Source organism: Chlorocebus sabaeus, chromosome 13 (assembly GCF_047675955.1).
Source record: "Chlorocebus sabaeus isolate Y175 chromosome 13, mChlSab1.0.hap1, whole genome shotgun sequence".
In the NCBI taxonomy this organism is placed as follows: Eukaryota; Metazoa; Chordata; class Mammalia; order Primates; family Cercopithecidae; genus Chlorocebus; species Chlorocebus sabaeus.
In genome coordinates, this window is record NC_132916.1 from 96109979 (window position 1) to 96128103 (window position 18125).

At 41.0% G+C, this 18125-nt stretch overlaps 1 protein-coding gene across 1 annotated transcript in view; it reads right to left on the reverse strand.

Annotated features, from left to right (window-relative positions):
* The window catches only part of SH3BGRL2 (SH3 domain binding glutamate rich protein like 2), a 69856-nt gene extending 55085 nt beyond the window's left edge, over positions 1 to 14771 (reverse strand). Inside the window, exon 1 of the mRNA XM_038002187.2 lies at positions 14575 to 14771. Coding sequence (XP_037858115.1) covers positions 14575 to 14619 — 45 coding nt within the window. The 5' untranslated portion in view covers positions 14620 to 14771. The remainder of the gene's footprint in view (positions 1 to 14574) is intronic.
* Positions 14772 to 18125: the final 3354 nt, after the last annotated feature.

Sequence of the window (18125 nt, forward strand, 5' to 3'; positions counted from 1 at the left end):
CTGAGTCCTCTCAGGTTGAGACCATTTCCTCTGATGCTATAGAGTGGTGGTTCTCAAACAGGGGTGATTTTGCCCCCTAGGGGACATTGGAGAATGTCTGGAGACATTTTTAGTTGTCACACCAGGAGGAAGGGTGCTACTAGCACCCAGTGGGTAGAAATCAGGCAAATTGCTCTATATCTACGATATACAAGACAATCCCCCACAACAAAGGGTTGTCCAGCCCAAAATGTCAATAATGCCACTGTTGACAAACCCTGGTTTAGGGTATGATCAACTATTTTCAAGCTTTTCAAGGCAGTTCCACCCTAGAGTTAATAACTTCAGAGTGGCAGTTTTGAGATTACAGAGTGACTAGAGGCTGACACCATGCTAGCACCAAGCATACAGCAAACAGACAGGAACTTTTTAACCCCACTGCAGTCAACCTCCCTAAAGAGTCAAATATTCAAATGCCAACAGAAGTCAGACAGTAAATAATGTAAAATAATGAAGACAGCAAACAACTAATAACCATTTAAAACTAGTATTTCCTTCCTTTCACACACACGCACAAACTTTTGCTGGCTCCCATTCTTCTTGAAACATATAGCCTTCTCAATATAATCTTATGGTTTCCCACTTTTGATAGACATAGATGCCAAGAAGTACTTTCTATTATAAGACAAAAGAATATACAAGCTCAGCAACAAATGGCTCAGAGTTGGGAAAATGGAAAGAATGATGAGGGGCTGTGTAGACACCAAGGATACAGGCCCCAAGGCAAGGGGGTATCACTACTCAGTTCCAGTGGATCCATGCCAAGATGCCATGATGCCATGATGGAGTGAGGTGCTAGGATCAAGTAATCTTCAGATGTCTTCAGAAGAATGGGAAATCCAGGTTATGCTTGTGTCTAAGAAAGATATCTCCCAGTATTTAAAATATTTGCTCAAAAGAATTTAAAATGGTGTGTTAACTCAAAAGAGGGTGTTTCAGACTTGAAACCAGATTGTGACTTCCAGCCTACACTAACCTTAATAAACAATGACAGTTTGGGGTGTTCCTAAGGACTCTGTCACCCAGGCTGGAGTGAAGGGGCGCGATCTAGGCGCACTGCAACCTACTCCAAGCCTGGGTTCAAGCAATTCTCCTACCTCAGCCTCCCAAGGAGCTGGGATTACAGGCACCCACCAGCACACCCAGCTAATTTTTGTATTTTTAGTAGAGACGGGGTTTCACCACTTTGGCCAGGCTGGTCTCCAACTCCTGACCTCAGGTGATCCACCCACCTCTGCTCCCAAACTTCTGGGATTACAGGTGTGAGCCACTGCGCCCGGCCAACTCAGGACCTATTATCTGATTATTTGAACATTATTTTTTCTTAATTAAATCTATATAGCTCATTTAAAGTTGAAAAAAATCAGAAAATTATTGCCAACTTAAATTTAAATGACACTCAATAATAATAATGGCTACTATTTCATTAAGCTTCAACAGCTTTACAAGTAGATTTTCTGAAATCCAGAGAAGTAAAAAGGCACGCTTCGCCACCTTGCCCATTAGAGTATCAGATCCATAATTCAAACCCAGGTCTTTCTGCCCCAGAGTCTACATTTTTTTTACCCATCACTGCCCTTGTATCACACAAATTTACTCTATCTACCAAGCTTATGAGGCTCTCTCAATAACTTGCGTATAAATAATCTAGTATTAGAGAGATGGTTGACAAGAAACAAAGCATAATGATCTCGGAGCAATTAAACTGGACAGATGAAGTGTGTAAACAGCAGCCTCACTGACCACTCCTGCAGGCCTCCTCCCTACCCATGTGTGCTGACTGAATCCCTTTACAGATGAAGGCTGTCTACACTCCCCCAGACCCTCAATTCCCTCCCTGCCACCAACAGCTCCAACTCTGGCCTCCTACTTTCTACTCCCTCTCTTGCATTCATCTCCCTCAGTAGGCTGCAATACATTGATAAACTCCTTCCACTAACAAGAACACTTTTGTGCAGAGCATACAACGGGGAATAATCAGCCCATAGAGAACATTTCTCCTAGTAACCTAGGATTCAAGATGTAAAGGAGGAGGGCACACACCTCCACAGCAACCATTTGTCCCTATGGATCTGTTGCCCAAAAGGCCCCAATATATTAAATATCTCTGCCTATGACCCGATCTCTGGGTTACAGCCATCCTGGCCAACCTTTCTTTCCCCATATTACCTATTGCCCTCCCAGCCAATCCTGCTCCCTCCAGTTCAACCCATCAAGTTGGTTCTATTCAACTTTATTACACACAGCAAAAGAACCACATTCAAAGGAAATCATATATTTAGTTTCAGGACATCCAACAAAACATTAAACAGTCTCTATGGAGCAGTGCCTGTTCTCATATTCCTTTAACTTCTGAAGTCTTCCTCTGAGACATGGCCTATAGGAAGAAGATGGTACCGATCTGGTTATCTGAACTTTCTGGGTTCTATGACAAGGCAAATTATTTAAAGTTTGGGCTTCTTACTCTTCTGAGAGGGGGCAGGGTAATTATGAACAGCTACTATACCAAGTTACTTTAAGGAATACAAATAACATACACAAGCCCCCTAGTACTGCCTGCACATGTGAATGGTACTCATTATTATCATCACAAAATACTCGTTTTCAATTTTAAATCATACTCCTCTTAGCTTCCATCAGTCTCTGAAGAAGCAAAGCCATTACTTTCACATGCTCTAAGGACAACATGCCTACAATTATCAGCTCAGCAGCTGAGTGGAGACCCCTGGAACCTGGAGTCTGCACAATTCCCTCTCTTTATTACAGCTTGAGTTCAGACACTGTTATTCTAGCATGCTTGCTGCGATAGCACAACCCAGGTTCTCACCAGTCTCTTGGTCAGGGGCTCTTCTGGTGGGCAATGTGGTGCAATATAAAAAGTACCAGGCACAAAATCAGAAGAAAAGGGTTTGAATCTAGGCTTTACCACTAAGCTGAATAATCCTAGACATGCTACTTAATTACCCTGTGTCTCAACACTCCCATCTGTAAAATGAGTATAATAAATCATAGTTTGTAGGACAATTGTAGAGATGAAATAACATAAAGTAAATATTGTACCACATTGCTGGACACAGGTAAAGAGTAACTGTTCAGCTGCCCTTTCAGTGTTCCAAGGCTCAGTACAATGGGTCCCCTCTTCCAGGTGTCTTTTTCCTTCTCCTGTCTCCCACAATCTTCCACAAAGCCCCCTTACTGCTTTTACCATCATCAACCTGCCCATCTGCCAGATCTGAAAGTGCCCAACTTATGTTTCACACGTATTCAAAATTCACAGTGTTCAGATTCACAGTCAGGATTCTAGGAAATTCCATTCATCTTCATTAAACACAGAAATCCTGGCCCCTCACTGCCCCTAACCCCCACCAAATTTGGGGTGACAGACAAGGTATGATGTTTGCAGAGGATATCCATCAGTTCAACTTGGTGTTTCATATTCCTTCTCCCTGTTACTCACAGACTCAACATATTCTTTATCAGTTACAAGAATCTGAAAGACAGAGTCTAAAGACATGAAGTCCAAGGCAGGGATGGCAAATACATGGCATAAGCCCTAGTCCTCCCTCTGGTACCAAGGCAGGCATCAACAATCAATCACACTGTTTTCCTGCTGATCCCAGTCAAGGCTCCAAAACCCCTCTCCTGGCTCTCCTGGAGAGCCTTGACTGGGATCAGCAGGAAAACAGTGTCCCTTAGACACCAAAATCCTTGGATGCTCAATCCCCTTATATCAAGTCGTATAGTATTTACATATAACCTATGTAAAGTATGGTATAATTTAAACCATCTGTAGATTATTTATAATATCTAATACAATGTAAATGCTGTGTAAATAGTTGTAATACTATATTATTTAGGGAATCAAGACTAGAAAAAGTCTGTACATGTTCAGTATAGATGCAACTGTCCACTTTTTTTCTCATTATTTTTGATCCACACGTGGGTGAATCCACAAATATGGAACCCACAGATACCAAGGGCTGACTGTATTATGTATAGCAAAGAATAGTGACCATGTGCATAGTAGTAAGCACTTTTTGAGGAGTGAAAATATGATCTGAATGACTCATGTACAACATGCCATGTACCTATAAAACATCCAAACATTACAGCAGAACTCTAAATGGTATGTTTGGGGAATGGCCTGCTCAAATTATGTTTTCATATATTTAAGTAGAAAACCCTTTACACCTAAACTTACTAAAATCTCTCCTAAAATTATACCTGTATGCATCCTCAGCCCAGTAAGTAGTATGTACTGTATATACTTTTTGGATGATTAAAGAACTTACACAGTTCAAGGTCATCATGATTTTTTTTATCGTTATGCTGTTATCACTACTACTACTGAAGATGATTATGACATAGAAAAAGTAGGTAACATGCACTGAGTACTCACTATGTCATGGCACTCAGTTAAATGCCGAATGCAGAATCATTCATTCATTCAAAGCTCCTAAGAGCTTTTCTATGCATAAAATACCATTCCTATCCCACCTTTACAAATGAAGAGGCTGAGGTTACTTGTCCAAGGTCATGCCCTTTCATCAGTGGCAGAGCTAGGATGTGGACTCAGCCCCTGCCTTAACCATAACACTGTTCTCTAATGATGGATTCCCATAGCCAGGACAGAGAGGTAGGTGCACGGGTTGAATATAAACTGACTCCAGAATTAAAGAAATCAGCACATATTCAACCCAAACATTTATTTTGGCTAGTAAGCAGTTCGTTTATCATAAAAGAACAGTGAAATCTAAACTCCCATCAATGGAGGGCTCAGGCCTATAAAGATGGCCAATTCCCATTCGAAGAAACTGTGCCAATGAACATAATTATTAAAAGAGAACCAGTGACAGATAAGCAGAGACTGTGATTTAAAACAAACCACACACACACACACACACACAAAAGAGCAAGAGAGAGAACCACTGAGCTTTAATTCACATGGGAATGTCATGAATAAAGAAGACCACACTCCCACGCCTTGTGGAACATGCAGAAGGAAAACAAGTTAACTCAAAAGCTATGCTTGTTGCTCTTTGGGTTTTTTGTTTTGCTTTGTTTTGCTTTTAATATTAGATCGGTATGTAGCAATAGCTGCTGACTTTAACTATATTTGCATTTACCAAATACCACTGAACTGACCTGTCAATCAAGTCACCTAATTGTGTGTCTCTTATTCTCAGTCCTCCACTCTCAAAGCCACTAGACTGAAGATGACAAAAGCCATTTCAGATGTGAGCCATGACCCAGTAGGAATTGGAAAACACCTCCTGAAGTAGTTAGAACCCCTGCCCTCAGTCGCACCCAATGTTCCCTGTCTGCTCCAGGAGCTGAGAAGCAATGCTGGCAGAGGGCCCACCAAGACCCCACAGCAAAGCAGGCACACCCTGCTGGGGTACCTTCCACTTCAGGGGTCAGCTCCAAGAAACAACCCCTTGGAGTTCTGCCAAATACTGCTCCAGCTCAGAAGAGTCAGATCCCCTTGGGAATAAGCTGTCAATAGTAACAAAGGTGACCAACAAAATTGTTCCCAAATTGTCCCAGAGGCTGTGCCAGCCTAAAAGTGCCTAAGTTTGTAGGGAGGTGGGGCCCCAACCACCTACATGCTGGCACCTGAGTTCAGCTTTCCATCCCACCGCAAAGCTGTCATGAGCCAGAAGGGAAACATTCAATTAAGTGCTCCTCCAAGCTTTATTTCTTTTTTAGAGTTAGAAAATAAAACCAATCAAATATAAAAGAGATAGCAATACTAACCCTTTAAATTACCACAGTCCAGTTCCTGAGAAACTAGCCAGTGCTGACAGATGAAGTCAGATAAGCCTATTAAGAGAGAGAGACAGAAGTGAAACTGCACTGTCTTAAATTGGGCTGTGCAGTTTCCAGCTGGTACAGGTTTCCAATCTCCAGATCTCCAGTTCCTCCCCTCCTGCCCTACTCCTCCCAGCCATCCCAGTGCCCCCAAAATCTAAGCCATGGCACATACTCATCACTGTCTAAAAAACACTAAACAGAAAGGCTTGTTGATATGTTCTTAAGCTAAAACTAGAAGGAGGACCCTCAAAAGACAACTGTATATAACCTGAGGTAGAACAGTCCCCACAAAAGTTAACAAGCATTTGCCATTTCACAGAAGAAAGAAAATGTTCACTAAATTTTTAAGGCTAACCTCTTTTTTTGCATCATGGATAAACAGTATAAAATAAAATCAATCACAGAAAAAAATGATACAGGAGTGTGGTTTAAATCAGAACTTAAATGTCTAACTAATTCTCCAGCTAAAATAATACCCATTTAAAGCAATTCCTGCTGAAAAACTCCTGAAGCCTAAAAGGGTCTCATGAGTTTGGAGCTTGGAGGGTGACTTTTTAAAAAAACTGACATTTAGCAGGTGAAATAATAATTTCTAGACCCCATTCTTAAATATGCATTTCAAACTAAAGTATTTTTGTTGGTGGTGGTGATAGTTTTGGGGTTTTGTTTATTTGTTTGAGACAGGGTCTCATTTTGTCACCCAGGCTGGAGTGCAGTAGCACAATCTCGGCTCACTGCAGGTTTGACCTCCCGAGGTTCAAGCACTCCTCCTGCCTGAGCCCCCCAAGTAACTGGGACTACAGGTACATGCCACCATGCCGCGCTAATTTTTATATTTTTTGTAGAGATGGGGTTTTGCCATGTTGCCCAGGCTGGTCTCGAGTTCCTGAGTTCAAGAGATCTGCCTGCCTCAGTCTCCCAAAGTGCAAAGATTATAGGCATGTGCCACTGCATCTGGCACAAAATATTTTAAACTTTCATATATAATGATCAGTAAGTCACGCTAATTTCTACTTTAGAAAGTGAAACATTCATTATGCATCTAGACTTTTTTCTATTCTGTCACCCATTTCTAATTTGATAGAAAAAAACACATTTCATTTAAGAACTTTTTATAAATCAAAGATGAAAAATAACTAAGGAAGAAATATTGTTTAGTTAATATCTCACACTGCTTCCTGTTGCCTGCTGAGTTTTTCACCATCAATAGCTCTTCTCCTTTTCAATTTTTGATTTTTTAAAAGTCAAAAAACAGAAAAAAATCAACACTCACACCATCTTACATGAGACTTCCTGCAATGTGCAAACCACCTTGTTTTTCATATTATAAATATATGTCAAAATTTAGTTTCCTCAACAATCAACAGAGTGAAAAGACAACCTACAGAATGGGAGAAAAGGTGAAAACTATGTGTCAACAGGAGACTAATATTGAGAATATACAAGGAACCCAAACAGCAGCAAAAAAAAAAAAAAAAAAAAAAAAAAAAAAACCAATTAAAATTGGAAAAGTGATCTAAATAGATAGCTCTCAAAAGAAGACACACAAACGGCCAACAAATATATTTTTAAAATTCTTAACATCAGTAATCAGCAGGTAAATGCAAATCAAAACCATAATGAGATTGCATCTCACCCCAGTTAGAAAGACTACTGTCAAAAAGACAAAAAGTAACAAATGCTGATGAGGATGCAGAGAAAGGGGAACTCACATACTGCTGGTGGGAAGCAGTATATGAGTACAGCCATTCTAGTGAACAGTATGGAAGTTTCTCAAAAAACTACAAATGGAACTACAATTTGATTCTGTAATCCCACTACTGGGAATTTATCCAAAGGAAAGGAAATCAGTATATTAAAAAGGGATCTGCAGTCCCATGTTTGCTGCAGCACTATTCACAATAGCCAAGACATGGAATCAATCTAAGTGTTGAACGTACGAATGGATAATATGGTATATATACACAGTGGAATATTATTCAACCATAAAAAGAATAAAATCCTGTACTTATGGCAACATGAATGCACCCGAGGACATTACATTAAGTGAAATAAGCCAGAGACAGAAAGATAAATACATGTTCTCAACTAGATAGGAGGAGTAAGTTCTAGCATTCTATAGCATTGTAAGATATTTCCAGATAGCTAGGAGAGATTTTGAATGTTCCCAACACAAAGAAATAATATTTGACGGGACTGATAAGTCAGTTACCCTGATTTGACCACTATACATTATACATACAAAAATATCACTAGATACCCCATAAATATGTATAATTATGTGTCATTTTAAAAAACTTCTAATTCTTCTATTTTCTTAATAAAAATAGTTTGTATGCTACTTATAACGGGTAAAAGAACATCTGCAGAATTTGAAGTTGCATTCCAGAATCTAAAGCTTATCTTAAAGTTTCCTTCCAATAGTACATAATTTTGACACATTATCATATATGTTTTTCTTTGAATAAATGGGTCAATGAGAATTTCAGGGAAATAAAATACCATCAATTTCTCTGCACTCAAAGACATAGTTCTTGATCAACTCGATTTGTTTTCTTCTGTAATTGTAAGTGAAATACATTTTGATTTTCGATTTTCTTTTCTTTTCTTTTCTTTTTTTTTTAGATGGGAGTTTCACTCTTGTCACTCAGACTGGAGCGCAATGGCCCAATCTCAGCTCACTGCAATCTCCACCTCCTGGGTTCAAGTAATTCTCCTGCTTCAGCCTCCCAAGAAGCTGGAATTATAGGCACCCGCCACCATACCAGGCTAATTTTTGTATTTTTAGTAGAGACGGGGGTTTCACTCTGTTGGCCAGGCTGGTCTCGAACTCCTGACCTCGCGATCCACCTGCCTCAGCCTCCCAAAGTGCTGGGATTACAGGCATGAGCCACTGTGCCCAGCCACATTTTGATTTTCAAATAAATTATTTTATCTTGCTAAAAAACAATTAGTTTCTTCAAGTAGATTGAAATGCTTAAAATATTCATATACAAATGGGTAAACAGCTCCTAATTTCATAAAGGAGTCCATATCCTTGATTAGATTTTTAAGTTTAAATGTTACTGAAGAATGGATTAAAAGCACATCAAATCTGGGAAACACTAAAATGTACTAGAAAAACTGAGGTTAGATCTTCACTTGGGATATTAAAAAATCCCATTTTCTAGCAAAGGGCCTCATACATAGACTATAGTTCCATATACTTCAATATCCCGCTGCTGCCTTTAAGTGTCAAGAAATGTGGCCCAGTCTTTCCAATCAAATGAGAAAAACTCCATAAATCTGTCTTTTTATTTCAATCCTCATGCTGCATGCTATTATGGGTTGAGTTGTATCTTCCCCAGAATATATTGAGGTCCTAACCCCCAGTACCTATGAATGTGACCTTATTTGGAAATACGATGCTTACAGATTATCAAGGTAAGATGACATCATTAGGGTAGGCTCTACTCAGTATGGCTGTGTCCTTATAAAAACGCAAATTTGGGCACAAAGATACATGCACAGAGGAAGAATACCACACAAATGTGAAGGCAGAGATGAGGGTGATACATCTACAAACAAGGGGATGCCAAAGATCGCCAGCAAACCACTAGAAACTAGGAGAAAGACACGGAAAGGACTCTCCCTCACACCCTCAGAAGGAAGCAACCCCACCAGCTCCCTGATCTCAGGCTTCCAGCTTCCAGAATGTTGAGACAAATGCCTGTTATTTAAGCACCCCAGTTTTTGGTATTGTGTTAATGACAGCCCTAGAGAACTAATATACAAACTTTCTCACCCTGACCTTCCGTCACCACCACATCCTCTCCTTGGGCCCCCAACTTACTCCTGCTTCTTCTGATCACTTGTATGCTCCCAATCCTTCCCTAACCTCACTCCACACCCTCCTCTGCCTATGTCCTTCAGCCCTGTTTCTGTTCACTGGGTATCACTTGCATTTTGGATAGGGCAGTTCTCTGTATGGGGTTGCCCCCCACACTGTAGGATGTCAAGTACCCCTGATACTCTCATTCCCCCAGGATGCTACAGAGCCCACAAGGAGAACATCTATTCTAGCAGCTCTAAAGCCTCCTGCCCACCAGGGTTTGATTAAAGGTTCCCCCACCTACTAAGTAGGATCTCAATCTGGTCAGCTTGCTCCAGTCTCTTCCTCTGGAAAATGGAAATAAATATTAATAATTACCCTGCCGTGTGTCAGTGAGGATCCAATGAACTAAAGATCCTAAAGTGGCCATTTATACTCTCATTCGCGTTATTAGAATAACTCAGGAATTAATACCCACTCTATTCTACATGATCACATCCTGACTTTAACTGCCTTAGAACTCTTTTCTGAGGTGTCCTTACACAGGGAGGCCTCACTGAATACATTCATGAGGATGTAGCACCTTACCTGGTAATTGTGTGTATAAAATAGTCATAAATGACCCAAAGCAGTAGGTATGCACTTTTTACAGTTGCAAACAGCAAGACAACTCTGAGCACAGTTTCCATGTGTTCCCCTTCCACACCCACCCTCACTTGAGGTTCTATCTGTGATTTCCTACTTTGCTTCCAATACCTTTGTATCTTTTGCTCCCAGTGATGGTGGCTCTCCAACATCCAGGGATATACTGATGTCTAGCTCATTTCACCCCGCCCCATGGAAACATCTCCCAAGCCAGCATCAGTCCTTCACTCTTCCTTGATTAAACAGTTTGCATCCCAAGTCTCTGAACTGGGGAGAGAGAGAGCACCGATTTATGCCATGAGGGCAGAGTCTATGTGTATTCTGACCATCGCATATGCCTAGTACCTAACATCACCTAATACAGAGCCTGGGTAAGTAAGTTTTCAGTGACTGTCTGATGAATACATGAATCATTCAATGCATGAATGAATGCATTCAGGCATCAAGAATCTGGCTTCCTATGAAATCTCAGCTCTGCACTGACTGGACATAAATGGCTTCCGGGAAAGCCACTTAATCTCTATGCCTAAATTTCCTTTTCTAAAAAATGAGGTGGTTGGGCTTCACTAAAAATATCTTTAGGTTTCCCTCCAACTCTAACAGAGCCCAGGAACTTTAATGAGGAGTAAAAGATTTTATTTACTTTTTGAGAAATGTTAGTCAAGGCAAGTAGGAAGGTAAAGATTCTTCTGAAATCACACAACCAGGGCTCCCCGACTGCCAAGCAGCTCCATGTTCCCTGAGAAACAAAAGGCTCCAGGCAGCAGACAAGCTACAGAAACTAAAGACATCTCTGAGATGCTAAGCACTACAGAGTTTGTCATCGTCGGTTTCTTTCAGTCTTCTTTCAGGAGTCTACCCTGTCCCACCCAAAGCTCCCCCTTTCCAGCTTGAGCAGGATGGGCTCAAGAACTCTCTCCCAGGCTCCAAATCTAACTCAATTCCTCTCCCTGCCATCTGCCTAAGGCTCCCACATGCATATTTTATGATTTCTGGCACATTTCCTTTTATCTGACATCCTGCAATGCATCTCTCTGCCTCCTATATTATTTCTATCTCTGGTAAGAATGTTCCTGCAAGAAGCGTGTGTCCTTAGGTTGTACTTTACTACCTTTCCTAACTCATCTCCCATCTGTGAATTCCTTGGAGACACAGACCACACCCTCTATTCTCTGGCTTCCCACAAGACCAAGGACAGAGCTGGGCAAGCAGCAGACTCTTAGAAAATACTTGTTGAATGAGTAAATGAAATAATTGACCGATTTCAATGTTTTTAAAGTAAAAAGTCATATTCACATATTTCCTGGACAAAGTTACTAAGACTTCCTCTTTCAGTAATACCTCAGGAATAAACTAAATTTTAAAATGACATTTCTATGAATATACTATTTTCTTAGAACTGAGAACAAAAAATTTCCCTATAATACAATGTGAACGAATAGCAACATGGTCAGTTGCGTAAGAAATCTGATTTTCAGGTATGTATAGCATAATAATGTGGCACTGCTTTTGTTTCCTAGTAAAAGCTGACTTCTCCTGGAGCCAGGGAAGACAAAAGAGGAATCATCCCTTGGTGTTAGTTATTCCAACTGCTGAAGCTGGAGCACTTAGGGGAATCAGAAGAAAATAGGATGATTTTCTCTGACTAGACGGTTTAAATCTATCGATGATTGAAGCAGAGCATCTTTTTAGAAATCCTGGGACTGACTTGGCTAAGTCGAATTCTGGTCACATCCCTTCCTTGTGGTTTAATAAACTTCAGCTAAAACCAAACTGACTAAAGAATCAAATTATTTGTTCTCCCATGCACTTGCTGGCCACGGCTAGGCACCAAATGAAACACTATCAGCAGTCAACCCAACACTGCTGGAGGGAACACATCATGGCTATGCCACTAAAGCTTAATACAGCTTAATGCTACTGGCCCCATTAGCCTCGCCAGCCCAAGAATTGACCTAAATATCCTCATTAGTTCTTAGAAATTATTATTCTTACATATTAACATAATCTTAACATCACTAAAAGTATGGATATTACAGATAAACTGTGTACTGATATAGGAGATAAAACTACAATTGGGGAGCCTCAATGAATAACTGTGTGTTGATACAAGATATCATTGAGGAGACTCAATGAACAAGTATTTTCTAAAACCTGAAAAGACTGTGTCGTCAAACAGCAGAACATTAAAATAGATCATTAGTGTTTATGGTCTGTAAGCATGTGGTAACTGCGTATGTCTTCTAGCTCAAACGAAACCATGTCAGAACACATGCTATGAGGCAGGGCATTGAGGGGATCTGAGCCTTCACAGTAAAATGCCCAAGGAAAGAAATTCACCTTGAGACTAACAGGTAGGTATATTGTTCAAGCAAAAGAAGCTGTTATAACGATTCATCCACATTTACTCACCTGGTGAAGTCAAAAGACTTTAAAGTTAGCGTGCAATTCTGAGTTATTCATGAAAATCCTTCATTTTACAGAAGAGAAACTCAGGCAGAGATGAGGCACCTTATCCAAGCTTACACTGCACTAGTCAGGGCCCACACTAAAACTTAAGTCTCTTAATTTTAGCTCCATGTGCAAAACACAAAACATTAAATTTAAAAGTTAAAAAGGCACACAGCAGGCAGGCAATAAATATTTGCTAATGGAACTGAAGAAACAAAGATGCGGAGTACCAAAACTATCTCAATATACTACCTACTAATAGAATAAGCCAAGTCATTACCTTGACTTTGTCTGACTTGCTCAAAGTAGCCTAGGCTTTATCTCTTGTGGAAAGGATAAAAACCATTTCTTCCATAATCAATATATTGCTATTGGGACAATTACTGAAGCATGCAATTCGGTGGTGAAACCAAGAGCTCTGTAGCATTCTTAGTAAGGAGTGCATTCGAACAAGTCTACCCTTGAAACAGTGCCAGTTTGTAAACACATGAAGTGTGGCTTCAGTAGGGAAACCTACAAAAGGCAGGGATGACTAACCAACCCAAATAGCTAGAAACACCAGAAACTGTCAGAAGTCTGACGACTCCAATATGCCTGCACATAAGGATAAGTTGCATTTTCCCATCTATTGTTTCTAGTGCAAATGGGGGTGGAGGGACTTTGTATGATCGTGTTGGTTTCTTTTTAAATAAAAAACTTCAGTTAGTTTACAAGGATTTTTAAACAATATTTTATTCCATCCCCCACTCCACCCGCTTAAGAAACAAATTTTGGAACAATCTGACTAAGCTACTGGGCAGACAATTGGCCAGACCAAATTTAAGCAATCTACAATGCACTTTTTGATGTTACTTGATTATATATGTCACCAAGGAGGTTCTTAAATCTGTAGTTGAACTCTTGGTTAAGGAAAACAAGTCTCAATAATCATGTAAAACACATGTGCTATGTCCCTCAGTGGGCTGTCAAATATACTAACTACTGAATTTTTCCTTAAAGTCTGACATCTCTAGCTATTTAACTTTCCTCTCTTTAAAAAAAAAAAAAAAAAAAAAATTCTTTCTAAAAAAATTCAAGAACATCCACCAAACAGAATAGTTAAAAATAATTAAATTAAAAAACCACAATTCATAGATCCCCAGGATAAAATTTCCAAAGCATTACAGGTGGAAAGAAAATGCGTGCATATACACACATTTACATAAAGATGCAAAAATATTTATGGCACCCTAAGAAAAACATGACAGTGAAAGCAAACAATCCTAGCACAACAGGACAAACCTGGTTGTACCATTCTCTTTGCGCAGGTATAAAACTAAACAAATGCATTTGCTGGTGGAGGAAGGGAGGACAGAGAGCAATCCCCACTTAAACTTGTTTCATTCAGGAGCCAGGTTAACAAACCAAAGCAGCCAAAAAGGCTCCCGTGCAAAACATAACCAGTCTGAAGGTCCCAAATCGGGAAGAACTAAACTAGAGGAAGGGGGGACCCCCGAAGCTCTTGAACAACCCGTTCCCCAAATTTCCACGCCACACAACAGGAGCTGGGGGCTTCCCTCGGACTCCATTTTCAGGCCGCGCTGTCTGCCTTTCAGGCCACGCAGGGTGGGCATTTGGGTGAGGCCGGGGTCCCCCACCCACCTTTCCTCCCCGCCCTGTTCATTGTTGCTGGAGCGTGATGGATCACCTGCCGGGCGCGGGCTCCCGCCGGCGGACGCGCAGAACGCAAGGACGCGTAGTGACTAGCGCCGCGCGCCTCCCGCAGGACCCGCGCCCCGCGACCCCAACCTGCTGCCCGCCCCCACCGCGCTCACCGCCACGAAGCCCGAAGAAGAGGCGATGAACACGCGGATGACCATCCTCTCGGTGCGCCCGGGACAGACCCCTTGCCCCCGGGCTCCGGGCTGGCGTGGACGCAGAGCTGAACCCTGCTACGAGCCGCCGGTCGCCTCCGGGTAAAGAACTGCCGTCGGGGAAGATCGCTGGGATCGGGCTCCCTCCCACCGGGTCCGCAGATAAAAGCCCAGCGCCGCCCGGCCGCAGGCTGAAGGGGAAGGAGAGGGAGGAGGAGGGAGCCGGCTGCGGGGCGTGATGGGAGTTGTAGTTTCCGTCTCTCCCTGGAGTGGCTGGTGAACTGAGCTCCCCTCCTGACTGCGCTTCGATCCCGAACACGCGCTAGTGGCTGGAGGGGAGCTGCAACCTGGGGAGAAGCTGTGAGTTGGGTTGGCAAGGATCCTAGCTTGACGAGGAAAAAGCAAACTAGGCAAAAGGGCTTGGTTCAAAGTCCAAGCTTGGGTTCTGTATTGTGGTTTACTGGTTTGGAGCATCCACACCCAGAAATGCCGACAGACACGATCGTGCTGCGGGCACACATCGTCTGACGGCCGCTGGAGTACCGGGCTAACCCCAGCTACCTGAAGGAGGCGGGATCAGCCAGCCGGGTGCTCGGGAGGTGTGGACGGTAGGGCTCTCTTGTTTGTCCAGTAGCACTGGAGATTGCAGAAAGGTGATTATTTTGGGTAAATGAGAGGTCTTCTCTTGTCTGTACACACTGAAAATTAGAAACCCACATGGGAGCACAACCAATATTTTATTTTTCTTAGCAAAACTGTAATTGTAGTAGAAAAAAAAATACCAAACGAAATTGGAATCCTTTATCAACATTGGAAATCAGGACCCCACCCGCCCCACCCCTACCCTACACAATGGCTTCACCTCTGTGCACCTAATATTTACAGTTCAGCCAAATCTGTGCCTTTTTCAGAACCGCTGCACATTCCAGAGCAGTTTCCCAGGAGGATGCTGTTAAATAAAAAGCTTTTATATAGTTGCTAATAGTTTAGGAATAGTTTTTTATCAAGTGCTTTCTGTTTGACAAAAGCTCAAGCCTCTCTCACAGTTTTGTTGAAAGGAACCAGTTTTCCCTGCTGTACTGTATTTACTTCTTTCCTTTCAACACGGGAGTTTAGCAGAGGTCTGGGAACAATGTTAATTAAGAAAAAGTAAGAAATTAGATGATGAGGTCTGTGGCTCTTTGATAAATTTCTTGCACAAAGAGCAATCATTATGAAGTACTTTTTAGAGCAGTTATGAATATTTCAAGTTTATAACCTTTCCTATTGCTTTTCTTAAAGCCATTTCTGTAGTAGGAATCTTTTTAAATTTCCTTCAATAATAGAAGAGACAATCCTAATGGGACTTTATTTCTTCTTCGTGTTTAAAATTTTAAATAGAAGCTTTGCTGTCTTTAGTATCTCTTGGCAAATGTACTTTGATTTTGCTACCATAAATGTGGAAATGCATGTTTATAAAATAGAAAGTAATTTTCTTAAAAGTAGATACCATAATTCCTATATAAATGCAAGTCTTTATAAAAGTCAACATTTTCTTCAGTTTGGAATTATTCAGCTATGAAGATATTGTTAAACTCAGATAATTGGAACTCAGAACCTACTCCGTGAAAGGTACAAGAATGGATAAAAGTTGAACAAGTCATTTCTCTGTCAGCAGAGCACCTATTGTCTGGGAAACAAAAAGGCAGATACAGAAATAGGGACAGAACAAGACGCACTGCACCAATACAGTGTTGTGTGGATGTAAAGGAAAAAGGTGGCCATTGTAGAAGGTACTTTAAAGATTTATCTGTCTGCAGATAGGGAGGACGCAGGGTGAGACTATTCAGGGTGTGAGGAGAACAGCAAGGAGTTGGTTTTGCTTCAGAAAGGAATATGAGGGGACTAGTAGAGCACAATGTGAAAAAGTAGGTTTGAATGAATACCAACAAAGGACTTTCACTGGGTTATCTGCTCAGCTCCTTGGGATTTCTGCTCCTTTCCTCTGATCCTAGAGGTTGTAAGGGTCCCCAAAGCCCTGTTCATACAGCAGGACCTAACCCTCTGACCACAGCTTATTGATCTAGGAGAGCACGTGAGTCAAGCAAGGCCAAGCAACATTTCCACCCTAAAGATTCAGAATTGGAACTGGGAAAACAAGAGAGCTTGAATTTGTGACATGGAAGCTCAGAACTTCCAACATGAGAATCAGAGAAGCTGAAGAAGCTAGTCAGTAGAAAGAGAACAACAGAGAATTTGTAAAAAAGAGTTGGAGATAATAGCTCTAAGTTTTAGAAAGAGTCCTGACAATACTGTCATCTAAGGGTCCGCAAACTATGACCTGCATATCAAATGCACGTGGCTGCCTGTTTTGTAAATAAAGTTTTATTGAAACACGTTCCTCTTGGTATTGTCTATGGTAGACTGACAGAGGTCATATGGCCCACAAAGCCTAATACATTTACATCTGGCCTTTACAGAAAAAGTTTGCCAATCTCTGATCCTGTTCAACCTGTTCCTTATCCCTGCTCTTGAGGGCTGTGTAATATCCCTGTATCTGTAAGTTCCTCATCTTGCTTAAGCCACCTGAAATAGATTTTGTTTCATGGAACCAAAAGTGCCCTGAGAAGTTCATAAGCAGTCTGTGTCCAAATGCATTCTGAGGAACAGAAGGATATTGTCAGAACTATACTTCAAGAAGAATCCTCTATTTTTTCCACCCTGAATGAAAAGGTTCACTTTTCGACCTTGTATGCAGGAGAAAATGTGTTAGCAATCCAGTAAAACAGCAAGGCCATTATGGAGTTGAGACCCAGAGTCAGTAAACAAAGTGGAAGAGTGACTGAGAGCAGAACACAATCTAGGATGTAAGATAGAGGTCCAAGATCAACACCAGGTTATCAGACCACAGAGAGTATTAGATGCCAATCTGACAAATAAGGTCTACAGATAGAGCGGGTAGTCAAAACTGAAAGATAAGACTAAGAAAATCGAGCAGGTCATTAGGCTTGAAGAAAGTGGCTCCTGTGTTGCCTAGGACTTTATCGCCTTTACAAGTCCGGATAGACCATATGGCTAGAATGTTTTAAAGTAGGGGTTCTTGACCATTTTTTTGTGTGGGAGTAAGAGAAGTGCCAAGGACCCTTTAGTAGTCTGATGAAATCTATCAGTGGTTTCTCAAAAAAAAAAGTTTCTAAATATAGAAAATTTGAAAGTATAAGATTACAAAGGAAACTGTATTGCAAAACAATTACCAAAATGTTAAAATTTTGACATGATAATGTGTATGATTCTTTATTAATGTGTTAAATATTAAGATTGAGTGGTGGATCAAATGGCCGTTGTGATTTTGAAGTAGTAAAGGGAAAAGATAAAATTTTGAGATATTTGCAATATTTGGAAAATATGAAAATGCCTGTGATTTCTATTGGTAGCAAAGTCACAGTGTTACTGCTATTACAAAGGCTTATTAACTACATTCATAATTGAAGGAATTGGTAAATTTCAGTTAGAGTTTAGTGAAAAGATAAAGA